Source organism: Gekko japonicus, unplaced genomic scaffold (genome assembly GCF_001447785.1).
Source record: "Gekko japonicus isolate JY-2015 unplaced genomic scaffold, Gekko_japonicus_V1.1 scaffold841, whole genome shotgun sequence".
Taxonomy (NCBI): Eukaryota; Metazoa; Chordata; class Lepidosauria; order Squamata; family Gekkonidae; genus Gekko; species Gekko japonicus.
Genome location: NW_015165261.1, coordinates 748,785 through 765,833, shown reverse-complemented (window position 1 = coordinate 765,833; position 17,049 = coordinate 748,785). Strand labels below are relative to the sequence as shown.

Genomic DNA, 17,049 nt, shown 5'->3' with positions numbered 1-17,049 from the left:
GCAGATCCCCACCTGTTGCACACCTTTCAATTTCCCCCCAAGTTTTGTTTTTTCCCCTTGGTTTCGAAGTTTTCAGAAATTTTACAGCTCTAAAGACGATTTAATTTTTTTTAAATTAGCATTTTTATCCCAACTTTCCTTCAGTGAGCTCCTCCAGGGCTGATTTCGCAGATGTTACTTACCACTGTTTACTGGCGGGGCAGTTTGCTCCGGACCGTTTAAACTGGTTACGCATTAGAGTTCTTGGCACTTGGCTGTTCTCAATCTGCTCCCGGAGTTTGATTTCCTTGGCGAGGTTTCCTGTGGCTTCCTGTGTCCTCCCTCCTCCCCTGTCTTCCCCCTCCCACTCCCCTGTCTTCCCCCTCCCACTTTTTCTTCACACGGCAACAGGAAACGTCTGGCAAATCAAGGATCGAGCTGAGTCGGAGCAAAATGGAGGAAGCGGAGGGAAAGGAGGAGCGAGCCCGGGACAAAGGCTAGTGTGAAATCAGTCCAGGAAACATGCAACGTAAAGGCAACACCTTCCTCCTGTAACTTGTTCCCAACGGCTGATAATCAGAGTCATATTGCTTCTGAAAATGGATGTTCCAGTTATCTGAGATTGCTGTTAGATATTGCCGGACCAGCCATCCAAGAATTTGTCTAATTCTTTTAAAAATCCACCTGGGCAAGTGTATAGGTTACGACGAGTTAAATGAAAGCTAGAACACACAATATGATTTTATTACATTCACTTTTATATAAAAGCTTAATTTATTTTAAACTGCATGTAAAAGACTTATAGTATCAAGTTTCTAATTAAAAGATGCATAATTTAAAAATATCAAAAATTACACTTCTCATTATGCTGAGACGTGACTCATTTTTCATCGATTATACAAATTCAGATCTACCAATACACTTTAATTTTTTTTCTTTTAAACTACAGTTACAAAACTACAACAGCCAAACCACTTTAATATCATAAACATGCAAATATAGTTAAAGTTTGTCCATGAATATACATCAATTTAAAATAGCAGTTTTTATATTCCTGTACAATTATACATCTTTTCAAAAGCTGAATATATAACATCTGAAACTCAATAACTTGTAAAAATAAATCTTTAGCTGTAAATGGCACTATCAAAATCATATTGTTCCACAGGCAATTATTTACATGCTTTTAAAACAACTAAATCCATTTTTGAGAGTGAAAACCAGAGTATTTACACTGTATATTTCATCTCTACTTTAACTATTTTTTGCCTCAACAAAAGAAACATCCACATGTCTCCAGTCTAATGGCAGCTATAAGCTTTGCTGCAGTGTGAGTGCTGACTGAAGAATAAGCTACCACTGGGCTTATCTAATCAAGCAATATATTATTTGTATGTCACAATTCCCAGATGGAGCATGATTTACACCAATGAGGATTAATAATAAAGTACTCTGAACCTCTTGCCTGTATAGTTTGGGCAACCAAGGTGATGGGCTGGATGCGTTAACCGGCCTTTCCTCAGACAATAGTGGCTGTTCTTGTCTCTCTCTCTCACACACATATTTTTATGGTTTTATGGATTCTGACAAATTCAGTTTGACAACTGTATTAGATTGCTGGCTTTTGCTGTGAATAAACTATGTATATACAAACACAAAATCTGTATATTACCTTGAATATTATACAAAGTTGTTTTTACTGTAAGAAAGTAGTAAGAACATTTCAATACAGAAAAAATGTAATTTTTCTTTAAAAAAATGGAGTTACTACACAGTTCTGCCACAGACTACCACGCTATCAAGAGACAGGAATTTGAAGAACTTTAAAGGCACAATGAGAGGAGAGCGAGTGCTACATCTGCTGCACTTTTCAAGTCTTCTTTTATTCTAAACCAAAGCCCTCTGCGTTTGAAATGCCAATGGTTAATTTTTCCTTCAATTCCTTTTTGGTCTTGTAAGGAGGCAGGCAGAGCTGATTAAAGCAAGTGTGAGCGACAGGTAGCCTAAAAATATTGTAAGAGACGATATATAAATTATTAATAAGAAATAATTCAGTGTATTAATCATACACAATTCACAAATAATTATTTCTAAATCAAACTTCTGTTCCAGTCCAGAGTTTTATGTGTCTGTGATGCAAACATATATATGCATGTGCCTGGGGACACCATCCAATGAGAAGGACTAAGTTTTTGTTCAAAGCATTTCATACAAATTAGTTGCCATCAAAAGCTTCAACTGCCCATTTCTGCACATTAAGCCCCTTAAAAGCCATGATATTTTTTGCAATCCTATATCACATATATATTAATATATTCACACGATTTTTGTTTTATTCACTTAACATCTGGGACTAACAAAATATTCTGATAGACTACCCTCTGCTTAGCCATGGATAGGAGGTGAGTTGGCAGCAGCAATGACAATGCACTTTAGTTCTGAGCCAAGTGCAGAAAAGAGGGAAAGGGGTATGAACTGTGCCCAGGCAAGTGGTAGCTGTCCAGAGAAGGGAGTTCTCTCTCTCTCTTTCTCTCTGCCCGTGGCAAGTTCTCTCCCTGTGGCCTAAGGGGGCAGGAGCTGACTCCCTGGAAGAAGCCAGGAAGAGAGTGTATACAGCCCTTATCTTTTCACACTGAAAGCCAGTGAGAAATTGACACATATAAGGAAGAAAGTTAGAAAAGCAATCAGAAATTTTTAGGTTCACTAAATATGACCAACAGATAAGGTCAAAATAAGTTCAAACGGACCACAGTCTGTCCAGAAAACATACACAAAACTTTTAATATCATTAACGAAGCATCCAATAAAACTGCCCTAGATCCATAGGGCTATATCTCAAAACTGACCTTTGGTATTAGGGATGCCACTCATTGATTTTAATGTATTTTTGAAGGCTAATTCTTAGTGTCTTCCCAGTTTTTTGGTTTTAATGGCTACTGGAGATCCTTACGATGCCTTCAAGCTAAAAATGATGCTGTCTTTCCTAATCTGGTTTCCTAATACAGCTCCAGCAGGTAGAACAACTCAAGAAGGAATACCGTTACAGCTACGAAATTAAAAATCTGGAGCAGCCTGGTCCAAAGTCCTGAACTAAAAATTGGGGGCAATTATCACATTACTACAATTCTTACCTATTCTTTAGGCATCTACTAACATTTTTTATTCCAACGTTCCTCCAAGAATCTAAAGACAGCAAAAACGGGGCTGTGCTTACCTGTAACTATTGTTCATTGAGTGGCCTTCTGTGCAGGCATACATGGGACTCAATGATTGCAGGCCAACTGCTGAAAGGAGCTTCCAAGCTTTTCTGAAGATGTTTCTAGGCTGTCTATAGAGGTCGCTTTTCCTGCCAAAAGGGTCACGTGACAGAGGCGGGGTGAGCACTTCTCCCTCAGTTCCCTTTGCCACCATAAGGAGGCCCCTGTACAGTCTGCAGCCCACAGCGGAGAAAGGAGGGAGGGATGTGTGCCTGCACAGAAGGCCACTTGATGAACAATGATAAGTAAGTACCACCCCATTTTCATCGTTGTGGCTTCTGTGCAGTCCTACATCTAAGAATAGCAAGCTCACTTACCAAGGAGGCGGGAGTGGGCTGATCAACGAAAAATAATCTGTAACACTGCCTTTCCCATTGCAGCTTGTTTTGGGGAGTCCACCTCCAATGAGGCGGGAGTGGGCTGATCAACAAAAATTCATCTGCAGCTTCTTTTGTGGAGTCCACACCCACTAAGTAGTGTTTGACGAATGTTAAGCATCCTCCAGCGCAAGTATAGCACGGAAAGCTGCTGAAGAGGCCTGGGCCCTCATGGAATGGGGTTTTACGGGAACCGGGCAAGAGACCTTAGCTTTGTTGTAAGCTGTTCTGATTGTTGAAATCATCCACCTAGAGAGAGATTGTGTTGCGAAACTGCCCATTGTGGTGGTTTCATGGCCCCCAAGGATTTTGCTGGGCTGGCCATTGATTCGGCAGCTGTTGATCAGGCTGTCCTTTGCTTTGTGACATGGGTGGACCAGAAGGAGGCACCTCGAAGACCTCATCCTCCGATGACTCTGGAGACCTGTCAGCGTGTCTCAGTGGTGAGGGCAATTTCGGAAGCAGTAGATCAATCTCAAGCCCCAGTGGCAAGTTGTGACATTGAGGCAACCTTGATTTGAAAATAGTCAGTGTGGATGCTTGACTCCGAGAGGAATCAGCTTGTTGGGGTCAAGGTGGGGAGGATCCATAACCACAAGCTGATGGTGAGCCTTGGCACTGTGGACACAAATATTGTTGACACCGTGGCAAGGCTGAACAACACTGATGTGATGGTGATTGGGCCAGACTGTGCTTGGCCTTCTTCTTGGCTTTTTTTCGGTGGCAGTTCTGATGCCGATCTCAGGATGGAGGTCTGGGGTTGCGGTTCTGATGCCAGCGCCAAAGCCACTGAATGGGTCCCTGTACCCTTCTCCATTTGGGCCCGTTTCCCCCCATACAGGTTTTCTCCCATAATGCAGCCTGAAGCCTTGCGGCTCTGTCCTCATGGGCTTTAGGGGTAAGGTGTCGGCAGACTGGGCATGTGGCCATATTGTGGCCTTCTCCCAAGCACAGGAGACAGGATCTATGGTTATCGTTTTGGGCCATTTTTGCTCCGTATTCCCCACATTTCTTTAAAACAGCCATCCTACCAATTTGTAGGTCAAGGTCTCTGGCTATCCTCATGGAAAAACCTCAGTGGACTGTCCTTTGAGGCCCCATGAAGCAGCTGTTGGGAGTATGTCCTCTCATCATGGTGGCAAGAAAAGAGCTGAAGGAGGAGTGCTCACCCCACCTCTGTCACATGACCCTTTGTGCAGGAAAAGGGGTCTCTATCGACAGAGGGGGAGCACTCCAGAGCCTAGAAATGTCTCTGAAAAGCTTCAAAGCTCCTTTACATGGTGTGCCTGCACAGAAGCCATGACAATGAACACGGTTCTTCCCTCCTTAGTTTTATCATCACAACATGCTGGATTAAAAGAGAATGACTGGCTCAAGGTCATCCTGCGAGTGTCATGGCTGTGTGAAGATCTGAACATGAGTGTGCCCCTTTCATCTCACACTCTAACCATGATATGCTACTAATTCTGTATTTCTCTGCAAAGAGCCCCACAGCTATTTACAAGGAAATGTTTCACTTCATCGTTTGCAGAAAGTTTTTATTTGGATGGTTTCTGTGCAGAATCCACATAAACACCTTTCAATCAGCAGTTAAGATTTTTAGTGGCAGTTTTTTCATCAATTATATCAACTGTTAAATGTCTACAACTTTTCAAGAAAAACATTCCAAGTGAAATGTTTCTGCAGTTTTAGAGAAGTAAATTATTACTAGAAACCAAATTATTTACCAGTCTGTGGATGCTTCACTCTTTGAAATCTTGAAATTCAAGTCAGCCATTCCTCCCACAGGTACTCTATCACTTCCTGTAGCAAAATGTAGGAGCTTTTTTTGAAGTTCGAGAGGAAATTCAAGTACCACCTCCCAGAAGTGTCTATAATATGCATAAAATAAATTTTAGTTCTTAGTTAACAATCAGTTCCTACAGCAGTTCTATACCTACTACCATTAAGAGTCAAAGGGGGAAAAAAATCTACCGGATAGTGACATCAGTCTTCTGGTAGCCATCGTACTGAGTGTGTTTCTGGAGGGCATTCATATCTAATTCAGGACTCCCACAAACTAGAATTTCAACCTCTTCAGGGCGAAGCAGCTGCCAAATCATTGAAATTTGAGAATTAGATCACACAAACCAATTTAGCAAGTACTGCCTTTAAGCAAATTCATTTCTGATTACTACAGACTTGAATGCATATCCAGATTGGCTGTGGGTCAAGCGGCAAATATATAATACAGGAGATTTGTAAAGGGGAGGAGGATACCTAGAACTCATTCATTACTGTCCTGTACAAAACAAAAATAAAGATGCGTTCTGAAAGAAATCCACATCTAAACCTCACTACTTTGCACAACCATCCTCCCGCTTATCCAGTCTTCTGTTCAAGCTCAAATATAGCTTGTGTTTCATACATTCAAGACAAATACTCTAGTAGCTATACCAAAGTGGTTACCGTAGAGCTTATTGTTAAAAAGAAACATCTTGCCTATACCTCTAAGTGCTCTAAAGAGATGCTAGGCTTCTATACCATTCCCCTGCTAGTTTGGCACCTAAGGTTACCAGCTCCAAGTTGGGAAATTCCTGGAGAGTTGGGGATGGAGTTTGGGGTGGGGGCCCTCAGCAGAATATTATGGCATGCAGTCCACCCTCCAAAGCAGCTATTTTCTCCAGGGGAACTGATCTGTGAGTTCAATTGTAATACTGGGAGATCTCCAGACCCCACCTGGAGGTTGGCAAAGCTGTTGGCTCCCCAGTCCCCATGCAGCTGTTTGGGTGTTGAACCAGCTCAGTGTGTTATATATACACAATCCTCAGCAAATGTTCCATTTTCTTCAAACGTTATTGCTAAACAAACATCTAAAATCACTATGCAATTTTTATTCTTACCAGCAATGCATATGAGGCACAGACACTGTGAAATCCATAATAAAATGCCGCAAACTGTTTGTAGATTGATTTGTTGAGAAGGAAGTCTACATAAAGCTGCACATACTCTAAAAAAGACAACAATTTGTTTTCTATTTTGCAACACATTGCATTGTATCCTAAACTGGGTTATAGTTACCAGCAGTACTTTTAAAAGCCAGCTAAATAAAACTAATTGAAAACAAATCTGAAAATCTGCAGTTCTCATTATGCAATCAGTTTACCTTTTCTATTTTGATTGGTAACTGGGATTTTATCACCACCAGGCTTTAGGTTGTAACACTTGATAACTCCAAATTCTTCTTGAAAAACCTGACGAAAGAAAACAGTATTCAGAATTCAGGAACATTACTGATCCCTATGAGTTTTGACACTGCTCAATATAGTCTACAGCTACTGATTTCATCTTTTCTGCTTCTCGTTTTGGCCCTGACCTTCGTACCAGATCTTTCAGGTGCTAATCGTGACCATCTTGGAGTTCCAGATGGAACACTCCATTGCCCACTGGACATAAATGTCCTCATCTGAAGACGGAAAACATCAGTGTCCAATTATTTGAGCCTTAGGCTGCAAACCTAAGAACACCTTCCTGAGAGTAAGTCCACTGAATAAAACGGGACTTACTTCTGTGTATATTTATTTAGGACTGTTCCCTTACTTTCATGCAATGTATAGAGACATACACAATTTTAAAGTGAACACACTACTTCTGTTTTGTCCAGATATGCTATCTTTTTTTCCAAGACCAAGCTCAGGGGAATATGGTCCTGCTTCATTGAAGTAGTAGTCAGTTATGAACAATGACAATTAGCTGTACTGGTGATGTCATTAACCTACCTAACCCTTCCCTCCTTGATTAGTTCTCCAACATTTTTTAAAAATTAGTCTTTTCTTGGGAGGGAGGGTACAAATCCTATGAATAAATATATGTGCAGGGATGCAAAGGTCAAAACAGCAGTGGAGGAGAACAACCTACCTGAAACCACAATTGAATTGGTGGCACGATGCGTATATTTTTCATAGCGAAGGGGGCATGAATTAATCTTGGGGAGGACAAACCATGTTAAGTCCTGGTAAATTATGTCTGTATGCACTTATAGGGTTCATATTTGGCTGACTTCCTTAATGGACTTTTTGAGAATCTCTGGTCTTCCCACAAACTTTTGGAATAGGTCAGATCTGACAGAGCCACTGAAACACATTAGAGGAAACAAGGGGGCACCCACAAGGACTTGTGGGAGACATCTAATTTAAACTACCCCACTATTTCCTCTTTTCTTTTCCTGAAATCCTCCATAGTTTCTCCCCTTTGCCTGCTTCTCTCTCTCCTTTCCACCCAACAGCCAACCTATATTTATCTGCCCCTTTGTCTTCAAGATTCCCTCTCCCCATCAGCAGCCTCTACCTAGGAAAACTATGGCCCAGTTCTGTGGTGCTGGCTACTTTCATGATTTTGTTGTTGTTGTTGTTCAGTCGCACAGTCGAGTCCGACTCTTTGCGACCCCATGGACCACATCACGCCAGGCCCTCCTGTCTTCTGTCGTGCTCCGTAGTTTGCTTAATTTCATGTTCATTGCCTCGATAACACTGTCTAACCATCTCATCCTTTGCCATCCCCTTCTTCTTTGACCTTCAATCTTTCCCAGCATCAGGGTCTTCTCCAGTGAGTGCTCCCTTCTCATTTGGTGGCCAAAGTATTTGAGCTTCAGCTTCATTATCTGGCCTTCCAGGGAACAGTCAGGGTTGATTTCTTTTAGGATTGACTGATTTGATCTCCTTGCAGTCTAAGGGACTCTCAAGAGTCTTCTCCAGCACCATAATTCAAAAGAATCTATTCCTTGGTGCTCAGCCTTCCTTATAGTCCAACTCTCGCAGCCATACAATACTACTGGGAATACCACTGCTTTGATCATATGGACTTTTGTTGGCAGGGTGATGTCTCTACTTTTTATTATGCTGTCTAGGTTTGCCATCGCTTTTCTCCCAAGGAGCAGGCGTCTTTTAATTTCATGGCTGCAGTCACCGTCTGCAGTGATCTTGGATCCCAGGAACAGAGAGACTTTCATGGTAGGGAACCTCAAGGACTTGTGGGGAGGCACCTTACTCTCCCCTGAATCCCCCTTCCCACACAATTTCCTCTTTCCTTCCTCCTGGCAACCCCCACATCTTGTCTCCTTTCCCTGCCTCATTCTCATCTTCTTAACCATTCACCAACGTAACTTTTATCTGCCTCCCATCTTCAGCTATATTTATTATTTATTTACTTCATTTATACCCCAACTTCCTCCACAGTGGGGACCAAAGCAGCTTACATTATTCTCTTCTCATCCTTTCTAATCCCCATGAAGTAGGTTAGGCTGAAAGTACGTGGCTAACCTAAAACCACCCAGTGAGCTTCCATAGGCTCTCCTCTGACTCCACCCCTCCTCAGACTCCACCCCAAAATCTCCAGCAATTTCCCACTCTGGAGCTGACAACTCTAGCCAAGACTGGCCCTGATGAATCCTCTTTCAAAGGCCAAAACAGTCTTGGAACCTGCCCTCTTCCCCTCAGATTTGGCCACTATCAGAATATAATATGGCTGTTCACACATAACAATGGAATTTCTCACTATCTGGGACATTTTTCTACACCTGCTGGGGGGAGAGGGAAGACCTACTTCTGCGAGCAATTAATAAGATCTAACCTAATGCACTTTTTTTAAAAAAACCCTTTGTTTACATATAGGTGGCTGTGGTTCCAGGACTGGGTACAATTGTTTCTCTGGAGCTGCGCAGAGTAGGACTTTTGCAGATTTCAACAGTCTGAACTGCCTGTGAAGCCCTGGCAAAATTGGCAAGGGCTAAAATGCTTTCAAATGAGTTTTCTTACATTCTGTGTTAGTTTAACATAAACTATTTTATTTCTAATTTTAGTTTTGTTCAAAATAGAATATATAAAAGTATATCAATTGGGTTAACACATTTTATCTCCCTTATATATAAAAGCCTAATGGTGGTAGCACTTCTCTAGAACATTCCACATGGTCCGGAATTGGTTGGCGCCCTGGTGTGTCACTCAGAATCTGTCCCTATCCACTGGCTACATTGCTTGAGTCTCGCCTCCAACATTCTAAACAGTTTGCTGTTCCTCTCCCCCCATAGCCAGTCAGAACACAGAGGTTATTTGCATATGCAGCCTCATTGGCCTTTGCCTCGGAACACAGAGGTCATTTGCATATGTGACTTGATTGGCTTTTGCCTCTAACATTCTAAACAGTTTGCTGTTATGAGGAAAATGTGTCCAATCTCCAGGTGAGGGCTGGAGATCACTCAGAATTACAACTGCTTTCCAGATGGCAGAGATCAGTTCCCCTGGAGAAAATGGTGGGCTCTGTATCCTTATATGCTGTTGAGGTGGCCCCCGTATGACAGCCAATGTGACGTAGCAGTCAGGGCTTCAGAGCACGGGAGAGGCTGCAGGTGTGTGTGGGGGTGGAAAGCTGAAGACTGAGGGGGAAATAAAGGCAGGTTGATGATTGGCTGGGAAGGAGATAGGGTTGCCAACTCCAGGTGGGAAATTCCTGGAGATGGGAGGGATGTAGCCTGGAGAGGGTGAGGTTTCAGGAGACGTGGGACCTCGGACAGGTACAAAGCCATAGACTCCACCCTACAAACCAACCAGTCCCTTCTGGGGAACCATCGTTGCCAATCTCCAGGTGAGGGCTGGAGATCACTCAAAATTACAACTGTTTCTCTGGAGATCAGTTTCTCTGGAGAAAATAGTGGACTCAGTGTCATTATACCCTGCTGAAGTCGCCACAGCAAATTGACACTGAGTGTCCAAGGCACCCGCCCAGAACCTCTTTCTAGAGTTTGTTGTATTTATTTCCACAACGAGCCTTTTTCCTAGTTTCACAATAAATGTATTTCCTTCGTACCTGGAAGGTTGAATAGAAATCTTCTTCAACATTTCCTTCATATGCCAGAAGCTCCTTTAGTCCATGAGCCAGCTCCTGTAATTAGACAAACTTACACAATATATCACACGTAGAATATACTTCTTTTCACTCAATTCTCAAAACACAAGGGGCAGGAGATGGACTGGGAAGGCAGACACCCAAGCACATTGGTGCTTTCTCCACTAAAACATCAATAAGCAGGGACCAATCTTTTCCTGCTTGTTGCTTTCATGTACTTTTTAAAGAGTGGAATGTTATATATGAGCATATCCTTCACAACTAGGGTTGCCAACCTCCAGGTAGGGCCTAGAGATTTCCAGACCACAGAGATCAGTTTTCCTGGAGAAAATAGCTGCTGTGGAATTGTACCCTGCTGAGGTCCTTCCCTTCCCTAAGCCCCACTCTCCCCAGGCTCCACCCCCAAAATCTCCACATATTTTCCCACCCAGATGTGGCAACCCTGTTCACAGCTGATATGATATGCCTGTACTTTGTACTCACATTTCTGTACAGAGTTCAAAATGTACTGTGAAAAGGTATTCTCTGACCCTTTCGGGTATTTTATCTGACTCTTCACAAGGCCAGGTGAAGGGTATCAATTTGATGAAACCACACAATACATAACTTGGAGCTAAAACATGTTCTTTGTGGGAGGTTAATATTATCAGATATCTGGATGTTATTTTTGTATTTTTCTTTCTTTTTTTTTTGAACAGGTACAGGGGATTCTAAATTTGAATGAAACAGTATCATGGGGAGGGATGAGGTTTTAACAATTTGATAATTTAAATTCTCTCACCCAATCTTCAGTGAAACAACTTATATCAAAAAAATTAACAGAGGAAAAAATGTAATCATGTTTCTTCCAGTACCAGTTCTCCAACCACATATAGAACTCCACCCCCCAGGTATATATGTTGACAAATCTAACCAAAGGAGTTCTGCATTCCATGTACTTTTAGCTGTAGGGTATTTTATGGGCTGTTTGCTTTGAATCTTCTTTTCAGCTTCCTGGAGCATCATAAAATATTATAAGACCAGCAATTAAAAAGAAAAAAGAACTCTAACCAGGCATAGAGTTTAGCTGCAAAAAGCAGATGGGAGGATATGAATCAGAGCCACAATAACCGAAAATGCTTCTGGGCTGTATTAAGACCCAGTAGATAAAAATAAGAAGAGAGAAGAAGGGATTGGATTTATACCCCGCCCTTCACTCAGAGTCTCAGAGCGGTTTACAATCTCCTTTCCCTTCCCCTCCACACAACAAGACACCCTGTGAGGTAGGTGGGGCTGAGAGAGCTCTTTCAAGAACTGCTCGAGAGAACAGCTCTGAGAGAACTTGTGACTGACCCAAGGTCACACCAGCAGCTGCATGTGGAGGAGTGGGGAATCAAACCTGGCTCTCTAAGACTAGAGTCCATGCTCCTAACCACTACACTAAAACTAGTACCTGTTTTGCTAGCCTATCTCCCCCCTACCAGGGACTAAAGCAGTATGTGGGAGCGTTTTGATACCTACTGTTAGGTATAACTTGTCCCTTAAGTTTAAAAGAATTTTCAGGGAGGATTACAACATTCACACTGTAATAAGAAGCTCTTCATGATAATATGTGTTTCATAGGATTGCTTTTTATGCTACTTTTTGTTTTATTATTCTGCTGTGGCTTCTGTTACTGTTGAGTTTTGCTTTATTGGTTTTGTGTTTTTTCAGATAGCAACCATGTGGGGAGCTGGCGAGATTGGGCTGTCTTGTGCATGCTGCTATGAGGGGGAAAGATCTCCTGGTTTCAGAAGCGAGTGGCAGAGCAAAGGGAAACCCGGGTGCTGATGTCACTGCCACATATCTAAACAGTCGCAGAGCAAGGAGGCAGAGTGAGTGTTGGGGCAGGTGGGGGGCAGTGACCTCCCTTTCCCCCCACCTGTTCTCAGCCCATGTGGGAAAAGGGGTCTCAGGAGGACAAAAAGTGGCCCCTGGAGGATTCAGAAACAGCCTCTCCTTCAGGGGAAATGCAGGAGGGATGAGAACTGGGGGTGGGGGGATCTGGAAGAGCCTGGTCCAGACCCTCCCCCCTCCTGAGCCAGGACCCTGCCATCTGGGTCACCTGGGGCCAGTTGCTCAGCCTGGACCACCTCACAGGTGGTGTTGGTGGGGATGGGGTGGTGGAGGGAGGAGTCCAATGTGCCTTATCGAGATCCTCAGAGTTAGGACGGGGGAAGAGATTTCATACAGAAATCCCATAGAAAATAATAGCTTTTTAAAATGTAAAGGAACCAAGATACAGCCAAACACCCATTTGACAGGGCCAGCTTCCTCTACCTACTTCCTTCCCTTCTGGCTCCTGCTGCCTGTGGGGGGAATTGTTAAATGGTTCCAAAAAACCCTGAAAAAAATTCCCAAACATTGAGGAGCCCCCCAGATTTGGGATAATGAAAAATGTCCCCTCCTGAAATTCAAATGTGAAATTAATATGATTTTTTTTTGAAGTGCACTCTGCATTCAGAGTACTGATTCTCATGCCTATTTCCACATCAGGAAATGACTTTTGGCAGTCACTTTGAGATGTAATCTTCAGTTGTAGAGCCTTACCAAACATTTTTGGAGAGGCAGCAGAACATGTAGACATTTTACTATGGGAGCAGTGGTAGAACCACTGCAGCACTCCCAGACTGGCTACCAAATGAGTCTAAAAAACTGATCAATTGCATGTGGAGCTCAAGCAACCTACCTTTGTGTTGATGTCAGAAATTTATTGCTTGCAGGCCTCATAATGTGAGCCTCAGAACCTTTACCTATACTTGCAGAATCCCAGCTACATACTCAGTATGTATCTGAAAGTGCCCACTGCAAAACTGCACGGCAAGAATTATTACTTAGAAGTGTATATGTATATTTTTAACAAAAAACATACTTACCGGCATAACCTGGCATAGGTCATCTATTGTAACACTACCAATCCCTACAGGTGTATTCTGGTCACAAGGTACAATTGGAGGACTGAGCAGTTTTTTGTAGCAACATGGTGGAAATCGAATATCCAGTGTGATGCTGTTGTAGACTGCTAGTCCCATTAGCTAAATGTTCCATGTTAAGTTTAAAACCGCACAATCATCTATTAGGATATCCTAATACAGATTTAGTAATAGTTGGAAAAATTATCAAAAGGTGACTTGTTAATAATATAATACTTAAGACTGAAGAGAAATTTTGTTCATTTATGTTTAAATTACTAGCATTTGTAGGACTCTGCACTCTAATAAAATGTTGCGTAATAGCCAATCAACCGATTTCAAGAACATGATTTTAACAAGTGACTAAATTCCATTACATTTTAGAGGAAAAAAGGAAGGAAGAATAGATAACCCAATAAATTTGAATGAAAAGTGATAAGAAATTTGAACTCTAAACTACAGAAGTTTCATAAATTCATCCTTGCAATTTGCCACTGTAGACAACCTACACGAGAATGTTTTTCCTTCTCTAAGAGCAGTTCTACATTTCACACAATAATGGTCACCTCCAGGTTGGACTACTGTAATTTGGTCTCCGTGGGCCTGCCCTTGTGCCTGACCTGGAAGCTCCAACTGGTCCAAAATGCAACCGCGCGGGTCCTTACTGGGATCCCCCCAGACAGCACATATTCAACTAGTGCTGTGTGAGTTGCACTGGCTTCCAGTGGAGCACCGGATCAAGTTCGAGGTTCTGACCTTCAAGGCCCTTAGCGTCAGGAACCTAAATATCTTCGGGACTGCGTCTCCCAGTATGCCCTTGGAAGAGCGTTACGCTCAGGAAACAAGAACTTCCTGGTGGTCCCTGGCCTGAGAGAAGTCCTGCTGTCCTCAACCAGGGCCACGGCTTTTTCAGCCCTGGCCCCCGCCTGGTGGAACACTCTGCCGGAAGACATCTGTGCCCTGCAGGAGTAGTTACCATTCTGCAGGGCATGCAAGGCAGAGATGTTCCACTGGACCTTTGGTTGAGGATAGCAACAGGGGTATCCTTTGGCACTCTTGCACAAGTCTCCATCCCTTGTAACCCCTCCCTCTATTTCTTATACATGCTGCATTTTCGCCATCTCGTATATGCTGTTTTTATGTGTTGGTATTTATTGGGTTGTTTTAACTTCATTTTAATCTGAAATTTGTACATTATTTTGTTGTAAGCCGCCCTGGGCCTCACTTGTAGGGAAGGGTGGCCTAGCAAATCTAATTTAATAAACAAACAGATAATGTTTCAGTAGATATCCGATATTATACCAGTGTTTCTTGCTGCAAAAACATAAAGTCAGAACAACAGACATACATTCTCAAACGTGTTTAAGGACATGTATCTGTCATTCATACTGGGTATCTGCTGCAGAAGACACCAGGGTACATATTAAAAAAAAAAGACTGCTGCTTAGGTGTGCAGCTCCTTTCCCCAACAGGGCAAATTAAAATAAACAAACAAACAAAAACCCAGGAAGACTTAAGTCCCATGGTCCTGCATGGTCCTGATCCAAATCAGGCCTCCATGTGGCTAGGAACTGAGTTCTCAGCATGAACTCCTGATACACATTGGATCAAAAGTCCTCATAGTGGACTCAGGGAGGACATAAGGACAAAGTAAGAAAAAAGCAATTGGGCCCTGAGAAACAGTGACTGACCTAAGGTCACCCAGAGAGCTTCATGGTAGAGCGGGGATCTGAACTTGGGTCCCCCAGATTCTTGCCTGACACCCTTTTGGCTCTCTAAATTCCAGATACAATCTCAGAAATTAGACTTTCAGTTTTTCCCCCAAACAGAAAAGCCAATGCTCAATTCATATGTCCAACAAACAAGAGTTTGTTCATGACAAACATGAACTTGATTAACTACCAGGCTCCTGGATTCCCTCATTCTCCCCTTATGTAATGTGCCAAGATGAGAGACAAAGGGCTCCAATCATCTCCAGTTAGCCATGACATCCAGATATGGATACCTTAAAAAACGGAGGTTCTTTCCCAGTAATCTGGATTCTTAATCACATTTTAATCCTGGTTAAGAATTCCACTTAATGGGGGAAAATGTAACCTTGGTTTTGGAAGGTGTATTTGAATAAAAGTACTATCTGGACTCAGTGAATCAGTGGGTTATCATGTAAATGGAGACACTGTGTGAGAGCCAGCAATTAATCCATTCTTGAATTATACATTAAATGAAATGCAGATTTTACTGTTTATGTCACAACTATTTGTACACTGATATTGACTTCATAAACAATGCAATGATTCTATGAACGAAACTCCCCCAAAGAATACATAAAGTGTAAAATATTCTTTAAAAGGTGTGTCTGCTGTGCATACAGCACCTTCTAGTGGGCAGTAAAGGATACAGCTCCAACCAATCGGAATTCAGAATAATTGTCACAGTTTAAGCTACTAAACCAATGACAGTGGGAATCCTTGTGATACGTAAACATGCCTGTAGAAGAGAGCAAACATTTTATATTTACTACTGTCTCAAATTCAGGGTGCCAAAAGTCATCAGCATTTAAGCATGTTGATTTCAAACTGACTTAAACAGGCACAAATGAGTATAAGGACTTCTAGGTTTGTTTGGGTTTTTTGAGATGAGGGCCTTCATTGACTAAATTCCTGTTATCTGAGCATTAGAAATAAATTCCATTAAATAATTCACCTGGCTCACAGACTGTTTTAGCAGTTGCTTTTATTTCAGATTGTGTCCTCCCCTTTCATTTCATTCTCAGAATCTTTCAGTCCTATAATTATTAAAGTAAAATATATAAATATACATAGCTCCTAAATGAGATAAAATTGGAAACTGAGTGGAAAAATAGAGTGTTATAAATCCAACACTGACATCAAAAAAGTTATAATGAATGATTTGGGGCAGGGAGCTGATGCAACAGGTATTCATTTTGTTTTTACAAATACCACCTACCTAACTCTAATCTTTTTGGTGCAATATTAGGAGAGCTTCCATTTAGATACTTGCCGTAGTCTGGATGAAAAATCTGTCGAATTAGAAGCAGAAACCATTCTTTTGTTAGGCCACCCATGTCAAGACCAGCCTCTCCAACAAAAGTAACTTTTAATTTTTTTTTCAAATCTTCCCTCTTCCTTGTCAGCTGTTTAAAAGAAAATATATATAAATAAGACCACAACTGTATAACAAAAACAAATCAATTTTCTTTAGCTTTCTTCTGAGCAAAACAGTATTTCTATAGTTCTTATTTAACATGTAATATTAATTTACTGGGTTATCTAAACCTCAAACATGATTAAAACAGAGCTGGGTGGTTTTAGGGGAATCATTCTGCAGGATCTGGGACTGCATTTTCTTCACACCTTGAGTCAGAGGGAAAGACCTGAGTGCCAGGGTTACAGGAGCTCAAGCGATGCCGTAATGTGCCACATTTCCATACTGCTTCTCTTGTTTACGTACCTAAACCATTTATTAGCCACCTTTCTTCCTTAAGGAGCTCAAGGTGGCTTACCATAAAGATAAAATACATAAAATAAAACACATTAAAAATTCTCTTATGGAGTCACAGTATACTTTCCATGGGAAACTATTGATGTACTGAGGGATCTCCCCCCC

The 17,049-nt window shown here is 41.9% G+C and overlaps 1 protein-coding gene across 1 annotated transcript in view; it reads right to left on the bottom strand.

Annotated features, from left to right (window-relative positions):
- Window positions 1–1,702: 1,702 nt before the first annotated feature.
- HECTD2 (HECT domain containing E3 ubiquitin protein ligase 2) overlaps window positions 1,703–17,049 on the bottom strand; it is a 55,734-nt gene continuing 40,387 nt past the window's right edge. Inside the window, exons 13-21 of the mRNA XM_015410179.1 lie at window positions 16,444–16,576; window positions 15,821–15,909; window positions 13,387–13,545; window positions 10,454–10,528; window positions 6,759–6,846; window positions 6,496–6,602; window positions 5,588–5,703; window positions 5,341–5,484; window positions 1,703–1,982 (exon numbers count right to left, since the gene is read on the bottom strand). Coding sequence (XP_015265665.1) covers window positions 1,862–1,982; window positions 5,341–5,484; window positions 5,588–5,703; window positions 6,496–6,602; window positions 6,759–6,846; window positions 10,454–10,528; window positions 13,387–13,545; window positions 15,821–15,909; window positions 16,444–16,576 — 1,032 coding nt within the window. The 3' untranslated portion in view covers window positions 1,703–1,861. The remainder of the gene's footprint in view (window positions 1,983–5,340; window positions 5,485–5,587; window positions 5,704–6,495; window positions 6,603–6,758; window positions 6,847–10,453; window positions 10,529–13,386; window positions 13,546–15,820; window positions 15,910–16,443; window positions 16,577–17,049) is intronic.